This window comes from Monodelphis domestica, chromosome 7 (assembly GCF_027887165.1).
Source record: "Monodelphis domestica isolate mMonDom1 chromosome 7, mMonDom1.pri, whole genome shotgun sequence".
In the NCBI taxonomy this organism is placed as follows: Eukaryota; Metazoa; Chordata; class Mammalia; order Didelphimorphia; family Didelphidae; genus Monodelphis; species Monodelphis domestica.
In genome coordinates, this window is record NC_077233.1 from 145,258,289 (window position 1) to 145,279,877 (window position 21,589).

Below are 21,589 nucleotides of genomic sequence, written 5' to 3' on the forward strand. Positions count from 1 at the left end.
CAACCCTGCACCAAAAGACCTATGTTTTCCCCCAGGAAAGCCCACCCTCCCAGGCTGCCCCCGAATAAAACCAAAGAGGATAGAGGAGCTGATATAGAAACAGGCCTGGAGACAGGAAGTCCTGGGTTCAAATATGGCCTCAAATACTTCCTGGCTATGACAATAGCTCTTACTGCTCTTCTGCTTTGGAATCAATACTTAGCATCCATTTTAAGATAGAAGATAAAAATTGAAAAAAATAAACCAACCCCTTCCAAAAAAACAAAAGGGAGATGAGCATCCAGGTTCCTCAGGCCAGAATTTCTACTTACCATTAAAGGCTGCAATGTTTTCGGTAGTGTTGGCAATTTCCAAAAGATTGTCTGGCAAAGTGGGGTGAAACAAATACAAGATTTGCTGGAAGTTAACAGTTTCCTACAGAGAACAAAAACCATGAATAGTTAATGTACTCGGAGTAACTCATCTTGGTGCACTTGGGACTTCTGGGCACTTGCCATTAGCAAACATTCTTTAGCCACCTCTCATGGCCTTTGTCTCCCCCAAGGGATCAGATAATTTTGTTAGAAGGAATCTTAGGAATCATTAACTCTTAAATTCTGCCAAAGAAGAAAGTTGGGATTTGAACCCAGGCTCTAAGCACAAAGCCAAGGTTCAGTATGGTGTCTCTGCATACCATCTGGTTGGGGCCAGTCAGGTTACTACTGCCCCAGAAGAAGAAGACAGAGCGTCGGTCTGCTGTCTGCATGGTGGCTGTCTTTAGACTCCTTGGCACTAAGCTCAGGGACAGGCTCCAAAGGAGGGCTCCTGAGGCGACGTCCACAATCCAGATCTGAGGGAGGAGGGAGACATGTTGGGGAAAGTGCCTACACAAGAGAATGGGAGGCAGAGTGGGGGGCTCGAGACGCAGCTGCCAGCTAACCTGCACTTTTGGCTTTTACTGGCCTCTCACAATGACTGCCCCTCTGGAGCTGTTTATAACGATGAACCCCTACATGGTAGAGACCACATTTCCTTCCATCTATCTAGTAAGTGTCCGAGGAAGATGATGAAAGGGTTGGATGATGATGATGGTGCATACTATGTGCTAAGCACTGTACTAAGTATTTTGCAAATATCATCTCATTTAATCCCCTCATTTAAACTCTGGCAAAAAAGGTGGTATTATCTCCATTTTACAATTGAGAAAATTGAGGGAGGCCCAGGGTTATCACAAATCTCGGAAGTGTCTGAGGCTAGATTTGAACACAAGCTTCTAGGACTCCAGGGCTTTGTTCCCTGAGTCACATAGCTAGCTGCTTGCCACAAGGGAAGACATGGCTCCCTGCCCTCAAGCAGTTTACTGTGTAGAAAGAGGGTAGGACACATTCACAAATGACAAAAAGTAACATGGTAAGTGAATCCTTGGGACAAGAAGCAAACCTGTGATTTCACAAAGGGCAGAAGGAATTCTCTCCATCAAGGCAGGTTGGTGCCTTCTCTGCAGCAGTCTAAGACAGCTGCCAGAGTAGTACAGAAAAGCTGAGTGATTTCCCAAGGCCACACACTTTTGTTTATGTCACAGGTGAGACCTGAACCAAGGTATTTCTGGTTCTGAGGCCAAATTTTCTATCCGCCTTTCAGTGAGGCAGTGAATTAGAGAGGGGGAGCCAAGTTCTACGTGGGGGCCAAGAGGGTAAAAGGTTGTTGCTCAAAGGAGAGAGGGGAGAGGAGATGGGGAAGAGGAAATGGAGATTTCCTGGAAAAATTGGGCTTTATATGAGTAGTAGGAATTCAACAGGAAGCTAAGAGGAAGAGGGCATTCTGGGCAAAAGCTAGGCAGAGGAAGGCAAAGGTTGTGTTTAGAGAGCCAACTCTAAAGAGCAATGGTATGAACAGTTGTGCCCGATTATCAAGGACTAGGCAAAGGAGATTGTATCTTATGCAACAGGCAACAGAGAACCATCAAAGGCTTTTTGAAGAATCCCCAGCCTCTCCTCTCAACTTTATCCCTGCATCACCAGTGGCCTATTGGAAATTTCAAACTGTATGTCCTGCAGACATTTCAAAGTCAACATGGCCCCAGCTAACCTGGACCCGGAGGCAGGAAGACCCGAGTTTAGATCCCATCGCAAACATATTAGCTGTGTGACTCCAGGCAAGTTATTTTGCCTCTGATTCCTCATTTACAAAATGATGATGAAATCAGCAAACTATATTTCCAAAGTTGTGAGGATAAAATGAGATATTTGTAAAAGGCTTTGTAAACTTTAAAGCACTGAATAAATGCTACTTTTTATTATTAATCACTTCTCTATTACCTCTAGGATCAAATATGAATCTTCTGTTTGGCCTGTAGAGCTTTTCATCACCTAGCCCTTCTTCACTTTCCACAACCTCTCTGATTAGTGGCACTGGCCACCTTGCCATTCCCAGGAGACACTCCTCTCCCAACTCCAGACATCTTACTGGTCATTTCCCTTCCTCCTCTCCATCTCCTGGATTCCCTGAAGTTTCAGCTAAAATCCCACCTCTTCCCCATTTCCATGGAAAGCAGCATAATTCCTCCAGCCTCCCAGAGCCATAACCTTGGTGTCACCTCACCTGACATATGTAATCAGTTGCCAAATCTTGTCTTTTCTGTCTCCTCACCATCCCTTCTCTCTATTCACACAATACCACCTTATTTCAGGCCGCTTACCTTGACGACTATAACAACTTCCTAAAATTTGGTCTAACTCAAGTCTCTCTCCTGCAGTCTGGTTTACCTACTGCTACCGATGCTTTTCTTGAAGTGCAGCCCTGACTGCCTCACTCCCCTAACTCAACTAATTTCAGTGGCTCCCTGTTGCTTCCAGAATCAGGAACAAACACCTCTGTTTAGCCTGAAAGGCTTAGACCTAACTTTCCAGGCTCATCAGATATCACTCCCTATCCTGCTCTCTGTGATGTAGCCAAATGGTTCCTCTTCCTGGCACCTCCCATGGCATGAACCTCTGCTGTCTGCATGCCTTTGCTCTGGCTCACGCCATGCCTGGAACACAGTCCATCACCTCACAGAACCGCTCCCTTCACTCAAGAGGGATCTAGCTGAAAGGCCAACCTCTAAACAAAGTCTTTCCTAATTCTCCCAAACTGCTAGCATCCTCCCCTCCTAGCACTCTTGTTCCTCATGACTTCGCATTTATTCAGTCTATGCTAATATACAGAGGCAGTGTGCTGTGGTGGATGAAGTGCCAACTACAAAGCCAGGAAGGCCTCAGTTGGGTCCCACCTCTGATGCACGATGTCTGGGTGATGCTGGGCAAATCACTTAGCCTCTCACTGCTCTGGGAGCTCTAAGACTAAGCTTCCAAGAAGTTCTACCATCTGCAATGGTAGAGTTACCAGTAAGCATACAGCTCCAGTTCATGTATCACGACACTTCCATTTTTGTTGTTGTTTAATCATGTCTGATCCTTCATGACCCTACTTGGGGTTTTCTTGGCAAAGTTCCTGATGTGGTTTGCCTTTTCCAGCTCATTTTCCAGATGAGGAAACTGAGGCAACAATGGTTAAGTGACTCGCCCGGGTTCACATAGTTAGTGTGTACTAGAATAGATGTGTCCTGTGAGCAGATATTGTTTTATTCTTCCCATTCTGAGTGTCTAGTACAATATCTGGCCTATAGTTGGTGTTTAATAAATACTTGTTGGCTAACTGACTGATCCAGCGATGTTCCTTCAACTAGGCCAAATGCTGTCCCCACCCCAAAAGAGGTGAGAGCTCCTTGGTTAGCCCTGAATTAGATCCCACATAAACCATATCAAGGGAAGGACTTGAAGTAATGTTCTCACAGAAGCCTGAGGGAGAGACCATATGGCACTTGCCAGCCAAGGACATTTCTGTCACTTAGCCCTTTCATTTCTCCAATTTGGCAGCATGAAAAGCAGAAAAACCCCCTCACCAGCTGACCTTCGAGGATCTGCCAATGCTGATTTGGCAGCACCAAGAGTCACCGAGACACACTGGGCCACCCACAAGAAAGTACTTTCAACAGAGGCGGCCATCTCTCTGCCCATCTTTACGCTTATCCCAAGAGGCCAGACACCACAAATCCTACCTTCCCTGACCTGGGTCTCCAGCTTTTTGTTCTTTCTGTCTGCCACCCTCCTCCCTTCATATCTCAGGCCCCCTCTTAGCCCAGCAGAAGGTCTCTTATTCCTTATCCAAGGAATATACTGGGTCCCAGCACCCTGGCTTCCCAGACTTATCTGCCTCAAGCTTCAGGGAAAGACAAGACTGAGCAAAGGAGTTTGTTCAAACCTTTCTTTGGTCATCGGTTCCATTTTCAAGGACTACAGCAAGTGCATCTGGTTTGTAGTAGCCAAAGACTGGTTTTCTGGAAGGATAAAAGGATGCAGATCAAAATGGAGATTCCTAAAGAAATTTTAGTTAGTTACACTAGAATAAGTAACCTTCCAGGAAACAAGCAGAGCAGTACATAGACAACAATTCTAAACAAATTCAATGAATGTCAGAGCTTTCCTTGCCTCTGGGAGAGATAGTGTAAAGCTCTTCATTCCAAGCAAAATTCTTCCTTCCAGTTAAGAGAAGAGGCTGGCAAAGGCAGCACAGGATTATGCTCAGCCTCTAGGCAGCAGCACATTTAAAAGATGGTGGTGTTCCTCTTTCCACACTGAACAGCATAGGCTAATGGAAAAAGGCAGTGGTTCAGAAGACCCGTCAGCTGTGTGACCGACAGCCTATCATTTCATCTCAACAAATCCGTTTCTCATCTATAAAATAGAAGAGTACCTTATAATAGGACTGTTCAGATAATTTACCTAAAAAGGTTTGTAAATGGAAGTTTACATAAGGTTTCTTCCTCTTCTTAATAAACTGGCCCTCTCTCTCTCCAGGATGGAAGGAAACAAGCATGTGCCAGGCACTGTCCAAAGCTTTAAAATGATCTAGTTTGGTTCTCACAATAACTCGAGGAGGTGAGTGCCATCATCACCATCATCATCTCCCCTTTACAGGTGAGGAAATGAAGGTACACAGAGGTCACATGGCTTGCCCATGGCCACCCAGCTAGGAGGTGACCCAGGCTGGAGTTGAACTTGAGTCTTCCTCTCTCCAGGATAAAACGCCATTCCCAATTTTTTGAACAATCTCATAAACAGAATACCAGTCCCTTGCTCCAGAGGCCAAGGATACCTCACAACGTCAGATGTGTTAAAGGTCCACTTTGTAGTAAGCGTCTGCTCGTCAAGCATCTCACATGCATCCGATTTCACAAGCAATATGTCTTTGGCAGGCACATTCGTTAGGTAGCGGATAGCTCCCGAGCTAAGTACAAAAGCAAGAGAAAGACAAGCAAGACAAATGAGTAAAGGCTCCTGGGGAGAAATAACTAGACTAAAATGTTTTCCATACTGACAAAACTGAATTATGAAAAGGAAGGGGTGCTCACACTGGTGAGTGGGACTAGCCAATCAGAAACAAATAGAAATAAGGCTCTTTGAAATTTGTTCCCTCCCTCTGGAGGCAATTGTAAAGTGAGGTAGAATTGTGAATTTTTGGTTCCACAAAACAACTTATTTCTGGATACTTTCTCATTCACTTAGAAAGCAATAAATGCTATTATTATTTAAAGCCCTTACCTTCCATCTTAGAATCAATATTGGTTCCAAGGCAGAAGAGTGGCAAGAGCTGGGCAATGGGAGTTAAATGACTTGCCCAGGATCACACAGCTGGGAAGTGCCTGAGACCTAGGAACTTCTGTCTCTAGTCCTGACTCTCAATCCACTGAGCCATCCAGCTGCCTCCTAATAAATGCTATTTTAAAATACTTGACATATAAATTCTTTTAGGATTTAATTTCTCTCTTGGTTAAACTTTTCTATGGGGTAGAAAGTTAAATTATCCATGCAAAAAAAGGCTTGTTTTGAAACTTTTCTGAGACAAAATGAACACCCTACAGAAAGATTCCAGACAATGAATAATAAATAGCATAAGATTGTTTTTAAATATTTGGTAACCATTTCTTACTAGTGTGATGCAAGGGAGAGAGTGCTATATTTGGAGACCCTGATTCTAAAACCTGTCCCAATTAACTCTGTGACCCTGGGGAAGTTCACCCAACATTGCCAAGTTTCAATTTCCTGACCTGAAAATGTTGCCTTGCCAATTCATTTCCTCTAATTTGGAAGAGAAATAGAATTTAATTTATATGAAAAACATGGGACCTCCCTCCCTCACTATTCTTCTCTATTCTGCTTTCCCTCTTCAACTACTATTTTCAATCAATAAGCATTTATTGAGAACCTACTTCATGCCAGGCCCAGCACAGGATCTCATCACATTACTCCACTATTCTAGATCTTTCTAATGTTCAACAATGGACTTTATCCTGCAGACAATGCTGAGCACTGGTATTGGAGGTCTTTTCCATTGCTTTCAACACTTGAGTTATACTTCTCTTCTTCTTCTATGCTTTCTTCTTTCAGTGCCTTTTGCTCATACTTTTTCTAAGGCCTATAATGCTCTCTATTACCCCTTTCCCCTTTCATCCAATTTCATAGCATTAAAAAAACAAAACAAAACTTACCTTCTATCATTGAATTGATACCAGGTATGTTTCCAAGGCAAAAGAATGGTAAGGATTAGGCAATGGGGCTTAAGTGACTTGTCCAGGGTGGCATAGGTAGGAAATGTCTGAGGCCAGATTTGAACCTAGGATATCCTGTTTTAGGCCTGGCTCTCAATCCACTGAGCCACCTAGCCGCTTTCTAATTTCATAGCATTTTATACTTCCTCTTTTTCATATTAGATTTATATGACCATGTCTTATTACATCCATGATATTGTAAGTTCTTGATCACTAGAAACACATCTTTTTTATCTCCTTTTGTTCTGTGCCTAGCGTTGCATATGGTAGACATGTTGAGAAGGGAATTCCCCTCTTTGTTGTGATGTAATCAATCAGAGACCTGGAATTCCCCTCCCTTTGTTTTGATGTAATCAATCAGTGACCTTTGATATAATCAATCAGCATTTACCATTGAGATGTGCAGGGATAGACAGGCCCTCAGAGAAAGAAAGTTGAAACCAAAGAGACATTACATTGATCCTACAAGCACTACACCCACCCCCACCAGGCCCCAGAAAATTAAGGAACTATGATTGGTTCCTGAGATATGATGTGGGAGAGCTAGTGGGTGGAGAAAACTGCTTATAAACTAAGACACAGCAACTGTAGAGACACTCTCACACTCTTCTGACTAGAGATTGGACCTGAAGGAGACTCTGTGGGTGGTGAGTGGGATTCCATCAGGACAGCATATATGGTAGTAAGCTAATCAACTCTCTACCTTTTTCCTACATTTCCCTCTCTTTACTATCACTACTTTGATGTAAGCTACTAAAGCAACTAGCAGCCTCATAATTTAATTTTAATTATTACAGGCATTTAGTATTGGTTGAATGGTCAATTTTGTCTACTGATTTTTATCCCTATTTTTGCTTGTTCTTTATTCCTCAAGATTTGAATATAAAACATAACACCAAACTTCTTTCCTTTAAATTGTTTAACAAATTAGCCTCTGTTCTATCATGTTTTCACGTGGGCCTCCATATACACCAAAATATAGCAGCATTTTTTGTGGTAGCAAAGAAATGAAAACAATGGAGATGCTCATCAAATGGGAAATGGCTAAACAGTCTGGTACTTGAAGATACCATAAAGTATATATAATCTTGAGTCATGGATTTTTATCCTTTTGGCAATTCAGTGAAATCTATGGACCCTTTCTCAGAATTATGTTTTTAAATGAATACAATAAACTACAAAGATTTCAAAGGAAATGAATTAAATTGAAATATATACTTATCAAGTATAAAAAATGCCAAGTTCATGGCCTCCCCCCAGGCTAAGAACCATTGATGTAATGGAATATGATTATGCTGTAAGAAAAAATGATTATGATGACTCTAAAGAAGATTTATGTAAACTGGTAAGAAAAGAGAAAGAACAACAAAAATCAACATTGAATGTTATGGAACTATAAAGTCCAAGCCTGACCCTCAAGGCACTTCTTTAGACTTGGAATGTAGAATATTTTATAATGTCATATTTTGTCAATGTGCTAGTTAGTTTTGCTCAACTGTTTCTTACCTTTTTTAACTAGTTAAAAGGGATGGCTATTTGGGAATGTGAAGGGAAAGGATATATTGACAAATATAGGTGATATAAAATTAAAGCTACTAGCAAAAAATTATTTTTAAAAACACTGACATGAGCCAATTTCTCTCTTTAGCAAGAAGTCCCCCTCCTCCTCTGCAGACATAAATATCAATCATACTATGAAGATGTAAAAAAAATGTGACTTCATATAAAACAAACCTGTGAAAAGGAGACATTCTATGTGTAACATTATTAATTATTTTCTTTAAATAAGGATCTTCCTCAAATATACTTTTTTTCCCAGTTATTTCCTCATAAAGTTCCTTCAGAGAATATCCGTAGAGGGAAGAAGCTGCACAAGACACAAAAGATTAAAAGGTTTGGGTATAAGCAGTGGCTTACAGAATCCTGGACTAATCAATGCCAATCTTCTACCTAAGCTAAATCTTAAGGGTCTCTGGGTTGGGAAGCATTAAATGTATTTGACAATATGGAATAGTGAAACTAACCTGGACTTGGGAATCGGAAAGCCTAGGCTGTAAGTCAGGGCTTTTACACTTATTAAAAGTGTGATTATGAGTAACTCATTTTTCCTCTGAGTCAATTTCCTCTTTAAATTCCTCTTTAAAATGGGGATAGCAACCCATTTTGATGGCCTATTGTAATAAAAGCATGCTGTTTTAATAGGAATTATTATTATCTCTCCAAAAATCTTTAAAGAATTCTTATAAAAAATGCATCAAAAGAGCCTAGGGGAAATGAGAAATGGCTAGAAGACTAGTCAAGATGGCAGAAGAGGAAGCAGTACAACTGGGCTCTTTCCTAACAAGTACTGAATGGGAAAAAAAAACCCTTTAAAATAAAAATTATTTGCACTATTTTTTTTTTAGCATGGGTGACATCACAAGCAGAGGTCTATGAATTCTGGGATGGGGTATGGTCAGGAATGGCTAAGGAATATTATAGCCTTGGCCCTGGAGGAAGATCAGCTTCTGACTATGTACAAGGCAAGAAGGAAAAGCACTAGGATTCAGGGCAGATGAGGAGACATACTCAGGGAGGGCATTCTAGGATAAACAGGACCTAAGCCCATGCTGGCAAAGCCATGGCACTCAGGCAGAGCTGGCACCCAAGGAGCTTTTCTTCCCCCACTTCCCAGTGCCTGAAGACTTTTTTTTTGCATTCCCTATCCCTCTGTCCAGCTGCCTAAAGTGAGCACTTTCTCTCTCAGCTCTCTTCCATAATCCTGGGGCTCACAGACAGCTTGAATTTGTCCTCTGGGCACTTAAACTGGGAAAAAGATTTGCCAACCTTGACCTCGGTTTATGTAATGAGTATGGAGTAAGTACAAAAAGTAAGTAGTAATTGAGTGGCTCTGACCCTAGGAGAGGAGCAGGGTCTTAGATCCAGCTCCAAGCCCAGTTTGAAACCTACAGTGGCATAATGAGGATAGTAAGGTCACACCAAAGGAAAGCATTCAGTTCTGAAGTTGTGGAACTTTCCAGTTGGCCAATGGTGCAGTCTAGAAGGAAGCTACTAGAACTCCAACCAAGGGTAAGCCCACAGATGTATAGTCACACCCAAGCAAACATCAGGAACTTACAGAACTTAGACAAAGAGGAGAAACATTCAGACTTTGCTTTAGCTCAGACCATTTTGGGAGCACTCAAAGTTAGAAGATGCCTAGACTAAGCTATCCTGGAATAACATAATAACTAATAACCTAAGAAAACAGCTAAAGGTCCAAAAACACAAAAGGATCAAAAACAGCCTAGTTATTCCTTCCTCCAAAAGCAGAAAGAATCTGGCCTTAAGACAAAGTCCAAAGTTATACTAGAAAAATAAGCAAACAAAAAAGGAATTCCACCATAAGGCACTATCATGGTGACAGAGATGTTTAAGACACAAATCCAGAAAAAGAAAGTGAATCAAAAACATCTGCAAAAAAGTCTTAAAGAAAAATATACCTTGGGCACAAGTTTAACTACAATTTCTGGAAGAGAAAGACCCAAAAACAGTCTTATAAATAAAATGAGGATACTAGAAGAAATAGTTGGAAAAGAAATGAGTAATAGGGGAGAAACTGGAGAAGAAATGAGAGCTATAGAAGAAAGAACTGTAAAAACAATTAGCAGCATGGTGAAAGACCTGTAAACACTTACCCAAACAAGAAATTCTTGAAAATTAGAATGAACCAAACAGAAGTGACTCCAGGAAGCAATAAGAAATATTAAAACAAAGCCAAAAGACTAAAAAAGTAGAAGAAAGCATAAGTTATCTCATATCAGGAAGCTCCCTGGGAAACATTATCAAGGAGAGGTAATTAAGAATCATTAGACTGCCTAAAAGCCATGGCCAAAAAAAGACATCATATTTAAAAAATCACAAAAGAAAATCTCTTAGAACCAGGAAGCAAAGTAAAAACAGAATTCATTGTTCACCTTCTCAGAGAAACACAAAAATGAAAACTCCCAGGAACAGTATTGCCAAAATCTAGAGCTTCCAAGTCAAAGAAAAAATACTACAAACAGTCAAAAAGAATGAATTCAAGTACTGTCCTAAGGAACCAACAATCAAGATCACACATAATTAGCAGCCATCTCTATGGAATAGTAGAGATTAGAACATTCTAGAAGACAAAGGATTTAGGCTTACAACCAAGAATAATTTACTCAACAAAACTAAATATAATCATATAGGGAGAAAAAACAGACCAATACTGAAATTAAGCATTCCTGATTAAAAGACCAGGGCTATAAAGAAACTTTGAAATACAGCAGTCAGGAGAAGCATAAAAGGGTAAACGTGAATCTCTTATTGTCATTAGAGATTAGAGAGAAAGCTTAATAAGAAAGGGGGGTTGGGGAGTGGTTTTTAAAAAAACGTTTTGATGATTTTAAAATACGAAAGGAAAGGGGAAGGGGAAGGAAAAGGAAAAAGGGAGAAGGGTGAGGAAAATTACTTGGCATAATTTGGTAGAAGACCATGCAAATGAGGAAGAAAGGATAAGGGAAGCAAATAAAATTAAAGTTTCATTTTCATCTAAACCAATCAAAGGAAGGAAAGAATATACACAGTTGGCTGCAGAATACATTTCACTCGACATGAGAAAAGAAGAAAAAGGGATAATTAGAGGGAGGTACAGATTATGGGAGAGATTAGTTCTAAGCTAAATAAACTAACTAAGGAGGTATATCTTCTAAGTTAGAGGAAGAGAATTTTAAAAGGAAAAAAAAAAGATAACCTATGACTGGGCTCTGGAAAAGGGAAAAAAGGTGGGGGATCAGGGAACAAAAGCCCAGTGGATCAAACCTTGACCACTGGTGTTGGGCACATTCCTTTTTCTCTTACCTCTCTGTTCTTTATAAAGGGTAAGAGGGAAACTGTTCACTAGAATGACCAATTAGACCTCAGGATGAAACATCTTATTATATTCCCAATGGAGAGATGTTAAATTTAATATGCAAAATAAGACATTCATTTTTAGTGGCCAATGTGGGAATTTATTTTGCCAACCTGAACATATTTCTTATAAGGAATTTTTCTTTTTTTCTTTTTTTTCCAAAGGAAGGAAGGGAGAGAACATAAGTGCTTAATTTAAAAAACAAAAAACTCAAAAAACATTTTTTTTGAGAGGGCCAGGACAAAGAAAAAAAAATACCAGAATGAAAAATAACATAGTAGGCGCCGATCTTTGTGACATGCATGATATAACCAACTTCTCCTTCTAGATTTAGGCTGTGCGTAGAACCAACTTGGTCACCAGTACCGCCTGAAATGAGGTAAATTTGAATCTGGAAAACAAAAGAAAACACCACCCAGCCCAATCCCCAAACATCAGGAGAAGGTCTTCGATCCAGCCCTCAGCCCAGTTACTCTGAACCTGCACAAGCTTTCCAGTTGGCTGAAGATGCAATCTAGCAGGGAGCTACTAGACCTCCAACCAAGGGTAAGCCCACCATTGTGTGGTCATACCAAGCCAACATCAGGAACTTGTAGAACTTGGACCAAGAGGGCAAGCATTCACACTTTGCTCTTGATCAGACCATTTTGGGAGCACTCAGTTATTTACTCTTATGCCACTGGAGAGCTAGGCAGAGCATTGGATAGAGTGCTAGGCCTAGTCAGAAGAACCTGAGTTCAAACCCAACATGTAGTGCCTGGCACAGAGTAGGCACTATATGAATAATATCATCATCATTACTAGTACTCAGTCAGCAAACCTTCTAAGGGAAAGGTTCTTCAAGTCAGTGCCGAAAAGGTAAAAAAACTACAGGTTCAGAAAAGTTCTCCTATTTAAGAGTTCCACTTCATAAAGATTTCCCTTAGAGGCCTGAAACAGAAATAGGATTATTTTTTAAAAACCAATACCTTGAAATTAGCCACCTTGGTAGCTTTGTAACCGCCATTTGGCAAAGGAAAGGAAGGCACATTTCAGAGGCAACTAGCCAGCAGAGCTCGAAAGAAAGCCTATGCTGTTTCCACCCTCCTGCAGTGCCAGAAAAGCCCCTACCCCTTCTATCTCTGAATAGACCCCTGAGCCTTAGCTCCTGTAACTAAAAGAAGAGAAAAGTGAAGGAAAAAAAGAAGGGAGTGGGTAAATGGAAAAATAAATAGAAAACAGGAATTTCTGGCTGATTTTAACTAAAGGTCACAGAAACAGTATAGAAATAATCTTTGTAAAGCACTTAACACAGTATCTGACATGTAACAGGCACTAAATAAATGCCAGTTTTATTATTATTATTATTATATAAACTTATTCTAGAGCTATAGGCCTGTGGATGCCAAACTCAAAGGAGACAAAATTTAGTTTGCTGGGGAAGTAATAAGAATCAATCAGACCTAGAAAGAGAAGCAATCAAGACAGGACTAGAGGGAAAAAACAAACAAACATGTGATAGTTGTAATGTTTTTTATCATAGAGAAAGCACCTCATTGCTTAGAAAAGGATTCCTTCTCTTCCACCAGAAAATATGAAAGAAAATTTGCTCCATGTTTGTACCTGTCTCCCTGATTTGGTAAAGAATAGTAAGTCTTGGATCTCATCATCATTCACATCAGGTATATTCAGGAAGGGATACAATACTGAGGCATTACCTCCAAAAGTGTAAGACTGATTCCACAGTGTTTCCCCTTGAAAGAAAAAATATATATTAATGGTAAGCAATGGCTCTAAAAATAAACTTTTACTTCAAAAAGTAATATTCTAAAAGACCAAGATTTCTTAGTAGAGATTTCACAGTACCTGTATATACCTATTGATTTGAACTTAATTTCAGAACTTGCTGGTTCCAATTAAAAAAAAAAAAACCTTGCACCTTCTCTGGGCCAGGCACTGTGCTAAGTGCTGGACATACAAAGGAAAGTCAAGGAGACAATTTGGATCATGTAACTTCAGAAAACTTACGTGGAAAATTGTTATTATGTATAAGTGGTAAAATTAAATATCTTTTTTAAAAAACATTAGAATCTACTGAATTTCTAAGGACAAAAATCTTGATATTAGAATTCTTGTTCTAATACTAAATCTCCTCACACATAGTTTTCCTTTTCTATCTCATAAGATTTCTTCATTCCCTGAAATTGTTTCTACTGCTTGTTCTTTTCTTCTCTTTCATATTCTGTAAAGTACAATGATCAGGGAAGTTCTGAATCAGCTCTTCATACATATTATGTTTTAGAACTTGAAAACATGGTAATCTATTTATCTCCTAAAAAGCCAAACCACATATAGGATTTCTGATCTCAGCTTTAGGTTTATTTAGTTTACTTCCTTCAAATTAGAACAATATATGTCTAATATTTTATCAATTGTATTTGCTGATAATCTGTTCCTATCCAGTATTTTAAAGGTATAAAGTCAATTTCCTTTCCTTTCCATGTTTTCCTGCACTTACAGGATCCATTCATATTCAAGGGAGGAGTCTTACTTAGCCAAATTTTAGTATAGAGGGTCATTGCCTTATAGCCTACTTGCCAAAGAGGCTTAAAGGCCAAGACTGTATGAAGAAGCTTATTGATGGACATGCATGTGAGAGAATTGCTTGTTTCCATCCTATTTCTATCAAACCTGAGATTTCCTGGTCACCAAGAGCTAAGACAACCCAAAAAGTCTCCACTAAAGAACTCAACCCTGCAGGCTGGATAGGATCACTTCCAGGGCATCATGAAAAGAAAAGAGTCTACTGTGACAAACCAAGGGTGGACCACCCAAGGAGCAATATAACTCCTTTATACCTAGGTTTAAATTTTAAACAGAATGTATTCTTAGCATATGATATCTTAATGAGGTTAGTCTGAATTAATGAAGTCCTAGCACGGTTCTTTTGAGAGGGTGCCAATTGCTTTTTAGAGACTTAATTTAAAATCTACAACAATATAAAATCTTTGAGGACAACAATGGTGTTACTTTTTTTGTCTTTTTATCTCCCTCCCCTAATGCCTAGAAGATGCTCATCATTTCATTGATATTTAGTTGTGTCTGACACTTGATGATTCCATTTGGGGTTTTCTTGGAAAAGATACTATAGTGGTTCACCATTTCCTTCTCCAGGTCATTTTACAAATGAAGAAACTGAAGCTAACAGATTTTAGTGACTTGCCCAGAGTCACACAGCCAGTAAGTGTTTGAGGTCATATTTGAACTGAGGAAGATGGCTGATCTACAGGTCTGGCACTGCCCACCTAATGGCCCCACAGGGTAGGTACCTAATAAACATTTCATTGAATTGTCAGATTTTGATGTCACTGGACACAATCCTCCCATGTCATCCCCTTCTTTCCCTAAAAGACCATGAAAATGTAAGAAATATAAATATGCTCTACCTGTTGTTCCTACCTGTGTAAAAATCAACTGCAGTGAGAGAGCCAGGCTTCCCCACAATGAAGCAGCACCAGAGAAGCTCATCCATCTCCTGGGAGTCAACACACTCTATGAAGGCAATGTCCTGAGCAACAGGCCTATCCCAGATCAAGCTGCCATTGGTACCTGACACAGCAGCAAGAAAGGTACATGGGGAAGAAAAGCCTAGGAGAAGAAACCCAAAGTCACTCCTTACATATACAATCTTGTTTGTTATTTGATCCATTTGTTAGGAATACCATGATCTCCTCTTTATTTTACATGTACACACACACACACACACACACACACACACACACAAAACCCTTACCTTTTGTCTTCGAATCAATACTAATTATGAGTTCCAAGGCAGAAGAGTGGTAAGGGACTTGCCCAGGTCACACCTAGGAAGTGTCTGAGGCCAGATCTGAATCCAGGACCTCCCATTTCCAGGCCTAGTTCTAGCCACTGAACCACCCAGCTGCCTCCATAATCACCTCTTAATCCACTTTCCTTCTTTTCCCCTTTCTCTCTCTCCTTGCCTTCCTTCTGATACTCCTTTATTAAGTGGAGTCTTTAGCACGGGGTTTAGACTCTTGACATATTAAACTCATATCTTTTCCCTTACGCCTTCATTCACAGGGAATATTCCTCAAGATTCTGACCTTGCTCCTTTTCTCTCTCTGAACTCTGTCCATTGACAATTTTGTTCATTAGAGCTAAAAGGATCTTCAGAAATCAATCTATTCTAGCTCTCTAATTTTAGAGGAGAAATTGGAGGTTCAAAGCCATTATGTAGCCTGCACAGGTCATAGTTTCAAATTCCAATCTTCTGACTCAAGACACAGGGTTCTTTCTATATACTATGCTGTCTATGTGCTACATAGCTTCCATGTAAGGTACTCCCAAGTTTGTACCTCTGGTTACAAATTTCCAACCATACTTAATGATGCAAAACAAACAGTCTCTATCCCTCTCCTTGAACAGATTCTATTCTTCTCTTATCTTTTCATCAAGCTCTTCATTTCCATTTCCATGTCCACCACCCTAGTTTAGGGATTTGCTACTCTTCTTAAAAACTCTTACTCTATTGCCTTAGAATCTTTACCAAGGGGAGAAAAGCTTTAAGGTAGAAAGGATAGAAGTATTGGGGGATGGTGGAGCCAAATTAGAGATATGAGGTGGCAGGAATGAGTCAGAAATGCAGGCCTTATTAATTATCAATGAGCCACAGCAATACTCTGATCAGTGGACTACTCAGAAGGCTTGTACCCGTCCAGTGATCCAAACTTAATACACACAGGTGGGAGACATGATAGAGAAAAGAAAGTGCCTGGCCGAAGGCCAGGTCCCAGGTGAGAGAGGTAGAGAAGACAGGCATCAGTGCGAGCTGAGATCCAAGAGGAAGAGAGGAAAAGCGGAAGAGAGAAGGCGGAGCTTGCTGCGGCTGTATTTAATCTCTTTGATATGCAAATATACACAACACACAGGGATGATTATCATTGGTTAATGACAAGTTATAGGTGTGGTTTCTCTTAGCCAGGTGAGCACAAAGAAACCTGTTTTCCTGCCTAACCTGGGGGAAGCTGGGGTCAAGGGTCAGAGGCTTTCCCAGCCAAGCACAAGACTGAGCATGCTCAAGACTGAGCATGTTCTCTTCTAAGACAATCTGTACACACCAACTGTTTTCCTTGCCCCTAGACAGGTGTGGACTGCTACACCAAGTATCAGTTCCAAGGCAGAAGAGTGATAAGGGCTAGGCAATTGAAGTTGACTTACCACGGGTCACACAGTTAGGAAGTATCTGAGGCTAAATTTGAACCCAGGACCTTCTATCTCCAGACCTGGTTCTCTATCCACAATGTCACCCAGCTGCCTCTGTTTTTACTACTTCTAACCTGAATTATAAGAAAAGCATCCTAACAAGTCTATTCCAAAATCATATTTGGGGTCATGTATCAATAGCTTCACTAAAAAATCTTCAATAGCTCTCTACCTTAAATTATACACAAATCCAAATCCTATGATACTCATATAGTCTAGGATTCCAGGCCCATTCCACATAGCTGAACATTCCCAGGTGCAGTTTGAACTAGAGTAAAGTGTAATTGGATAATGCTCAACAAATTAAATAAAAGTAAATGTACATAAATAAATATCCATTCTTATTTTACTAATAAAAATATGATATAGATAATGCTAATTTGTGATTTTGTAAGCCAGTGGTACAGGAATCTATTAGAGTTTGATACCACCAATCTATACATCATAGGCCTCAACAATATCTGTCAAATGAAAATACTATGTATGCCTCATTTTTCAAGTTTATGTATTTTCAACTGATCAACAAAAATATTGCCCCAAAATCACTACCTACAAATTTAGCCAACCTATATATATATATATATATATATATATATATATATATATATATATATATATATATCCTTGGTGCCAAACACTTTTTCTCCTGATTAATAAGTTTCTGCCAGAAATAGAAGGGAATTTTTGTATTTGGTAACTTTGAATTGTGCCTGAGAAGTCATTGCAGGTGCTTTTCCTTCTTCCTACCAAGAAGCCAAATTACCTTCATCTATGCAGGATATGTTAAAATCATTGTTGCTGTTGTCATCTTTGTGAAGAAAAAGAACATCTTGAACTCTGTCCTTGTTTATATCTTTAAACACCAAGAAGTCATAGGTTACTGAAAAAGAATAACAAATAAGCATCAATAATTGCCTTTGGGCAAGCAATGAGCTAGCAAGGACTTCAGTGACTACTTCATCCCCAAGCTATTTTACAGTTGGGTATCTAAAAGCCCACCCAGGGAGCCCATGTGACTAACACAGTAAAAATTTAGGGGGTAAATAATAAGTCTGTTTGAATGAGAATTAGTTAATAAACATTCATCATTAGAATAGTTGTGTCCCCATGTAAAACCCAGTGCGCATTGACTAGGGGAGGGGATTGGGAGAAGGGGAGGGAAAGAACATGAATCATGTAGCCATGGAAAAATTCTCTTAATTATTCAATTAAATAAAATTTAAAAAAAAGAGTAATTGTGTCCCTTCTAAATTTACTGTTGCCCTTCTGTTTATTTTTTTAATATTTCATTTTTCTCTTTTTTTGTCACTTTCATCATCCATCAACTCTCTCTCCCCCTAACCAAATACGTATTTTCAAGCAAAATAAATGTGCACATTTCATGTCTGAAAACGTTTATCTCTAAAAAAATGGGAAAGGACCTAATTGTACAAAAATATTTATAGTGGCTCTTTTTGTGGTAGCAAAGAATTGGAAACTGAAAGGATGTCTATCAATTAAGGAATGGTGATGAAATATTACTATGTTGTAAGGAATGATGACCAGGAGGCTTTCAGAAAGAGCTAGAAAGACCTACATGAAATGATGCAGAGTGAAACCAGCAGAACCAGGAAAACATCATCCACAGCAACAGCAATATTGTGGAATGATCAACTGTGACAGACTTAGCTACTATCATCAATACAACGATCCAGGACTTACGAAAAAGAATGCTATCCAATTCCAAAGAAAGAACTGTTGGAGTTGGAATGCAGGTCGAAACATGTGATTTTTCACTTGTTTATTTGAGTATATGTTTTGGGGTTTTGGTTTTATAAGATTATTCACTTACAAAAATGAACAATATGGAAATTGTCTATCTGAAATTTTTTATTTGATTAATTTAGAATATTTTCCCATGGTTACATGATTCATGTTCTTTCCCTCCTCTCCTCCCACCCCCTTCCCATAGACAAAGAGCAATTCCACTGAGTTTTACATGTGTCATTGATTAAGACCTATTTCCATATTATTAATCTTTGCATTAGGGTGATCATTTAGTCTACATCCCCAATCATATCCCCATTGAACCATGTGATCAAGCAGTTGTTTTTCTTCTGTGTTTCTACTCCCACAGTTCTTTCTCTGGATGTAAATAGCATTCTTTCTCATAAATCCCTCAGAATTGTCCTGGATCATTGCATTGCTGCTAGTAGAGAAGTCCATTACATTTGATTGTGCCACAGTTTATCCATCTCTGTGTATAAAGTTCTCCTGGATCTGCTCCTTTCACTCTACATCAATTCCTGGAGGTCATTCCAGTTCACATGGAATTCCTCCAGTTCATTATTTTTTTTAGTGCAATAGTATTCCATCACCAACAGATACCACAATTTGCTCAGCCATTCCCCAATCAAAGGGCATCCCCTCATTTTCCAATTTTTGGCCACCACAAAGAGCACAGCTATGAATATTCTTGTACATGTCTTTTTCTTTATGATCTATTTGTGGTATAAACCCAGCAGTGCTATGGTTGGATCAAAGGGCAGACAATCTTTTAAAGCCCTTTGGGCATAGTTCCAACTTGCCATCCAGTGACAGCAGCACTCACTTTTCTTGCTTTTGCCAATTTCCCCCTTTCTACTCTTTTCATTTCCCATCATTCTGGAATGGGAACATGGAGGAACGGAAAAGAAGGAAAAACTCTGAAATGTGAAATGTTTCAGTTAACTGTATGAAGGAGGCCAGAGGACTAGGGATGGATGAATTAACCAATTTGTTCCACTACTTTTTTGTTTTATATCTGGCATTTCCCCTAGATTAGCAGAGGGCATTTTACTCCTCTTAGGGAAAAAGTATAAACCATTTCCTTTTGCTTCTTTTTAACAGAGGGCCCCAATGGATGCTGGAATGGATTTAAGATTCAACAAAGACAATCATAGTTGTGGAGCAACTATACCCAAAACTCGAGGGTAGTTTATTCCTGAAGTTGTTTGGTTCCATTTCTAACCATGAAAATGATCTAGAGTTCAGTAACAACAGCTTATATTTATACAGCACGTTAGAGCTGACAATGCTCTTTCCATGCACTATCAAGAAGGCCTCTCAAAGCTGAGCACAAAGAAGCATTCTCAAAATTATTAAAATTCATATCTACTCAAAAAGTACCACATGCTCCTGTTTTCCTGACCATTATGAAAGACCATTATGAATGTCCTAAAAAGACTGATTCTATTCAACAGTCAATTTAGGGAAGCCAGAAGTTTTCAGTTTCAGTGAGGGAGATGTAAAAGTGTTATTTATGCTCTCTGATACTTGTAAATTTATGGGCTATTGGTGGCACCCTGGTTAAGCAGTTTGAAATACAAAATTTACCAGAAATCATTTACTTTTTTATGGTAGGCTTTGTGTCTACTAGCTCATTTGTGAGTAAATAAGAGGCCAATTTTATTTATTTTAATATCTGGCTATTTAAGAAAGGGAAAGCAGGCCAGTTACATTTTTTTAAACCTTTACCTTCTGTCTTAAGATCAATACTCTCCTGTCTCTAGGCCTGACTCTTAGCCTACTGAGCCACCTAACTGCCCTTGGACCAGTAACATTTTGAGGGAGACTGATTATTTCTCATTTCTTAATTGCGCTGCCTTTTTTTTTTTTAACAGCACCTACAACTCCCAAGGAAGCAACCGCAACAGTTTAGGACCTATGTCCTATCTAGGCCAGCGATGGGGGAAACTTTTGGAGACTAAGTGCTGTGCCCTATCACGGCCCCCCACCCCAGAAACCGTGTCCCATGCCCCCTGCCCCAGGCCCCTTGCTATGTGTCCCATGCACCCTACACTCCCCACTCTTATCCCAGTCAGGGGAGTGAGGAAGTGTTCCCATTGGGTTGCTGAGAAAAGGGAAGGGTAAATTGAAAAAATGTCCTCAGTGCAGTGGAGAGGGGGAAGGGAGCAGCTCCCCCCAGTCCCTCTAACTTTCTAGTAATGAACTCTAGTAGGGCAACAGTTCCTATGTCCATAGACAGGACTCTGCATGCCCCTTTTGGCACAAGTGCCATAGGTTTGTCATCACAGATCTAGGCCATTCTTACACAGAAAAAAAGCATAGCTCTGACCCTATAACACAATCTAGCCAGAGGCATTTGGCTCTTCACAATAAAGTCCAGTGAAAGGTAGAGTAAGGCACAAAGGAACATACTTACAGCTGACTTACCTGCTTTGTCATAATTTATTTTCCATGTTTTTTGTGATACTGGTCGATCTGGACATGGGATGATGAATGAGATGATAAATACCACAAAGAGGCAGGTAAATAATGAAAAGAAAAAAAACATTGTGCGGCACTGGGCAAACCGGGAATGCCGAGATGCTTTCTTAAAAGAACCATCTTTTTCAGTTTGGTTTTTCAAATTGCTCTGAGGTACTTTGTCATCATGTTTCAAGGGGTGGATTTCAGCTTCTAATTCTTTGTCCATCATGCAGGCATTATTTAGCTTCACTCCTGGTCATAAGCATTAAAATATCAGAATTAGCTTAAATGGTCAACCAGCAAAAGGGCTTAGCATACAACCTTTGGGGCTATTTAGATATGGGCCTATTTAGAGACAAAGTCTTTTTCTTGGATCCAAGAGATCATTCAAAGGAACCTATAAAAATCTGAGTTGAAAAGGCAGCAAGGAATTGATGCAGAGTGAGAGGAGCAGAACAAGAAAAACATTGTACAGAGAGACTGATACACTGTGGCACAATCGAATGTAATGGACTTCTCCATTAGTGGCAATGCAGCGATCCTGAACA

The 21,589-nt window shown here is 39.7% G+C and overlaps 1 protein-coding gene across 4 annotated transcripts in view; it reads right to left on the reverse strand.

Annotated features, from left to right (window-relative positions):
* Positions 1–21,589, reverse strand: part of FAM234A (family with sequence similarity 234 member A) — a 91,474-nt gene that overhangs the window by 1,946 nt on the left and 67,939 nt on the right. For all 4 annotated transcript variants that reach the window (XM_056805761.1, XM_007499184.3, XM_007499183.3 and 1 more), the window contains 10 exons: positions 21,006–21,293; positions 17,575–17,691; positions 14,985–15,173; positions 13,149–13,279; positions 11,805–11,937; positions 8,363–8,495; positions 5,176–5,307; positions 4,282–4,357; positions 674–829; positions 312–414 (listed from right to left, as the gene is read on the reverse strand). In XM_056805761.1, the coding sequence (XP_056661739.1) occupies positions 312–414; positions 674–829; positions 4,282–4,357; positions 5,176–5,307; positions 8,363–8,495; positions 11,805–11,937; positions 13,149–13,279; positions 14,985–15,173; positions 17,575–17,691; positions 21,006–21,293 (1,458 nt within the window). The remainder of the gene's footprint in view (positions 1–311; positions 415–673; positions 830–4,281; positions 4,358–5,175; positions 5,308–8,362; positions 8,496–11,804; positions 11,938–13,148; positions 13,280–14,984; positions 15,174–17,574; positions 17,692–21,005; positions 21,294–21,589) is intronic.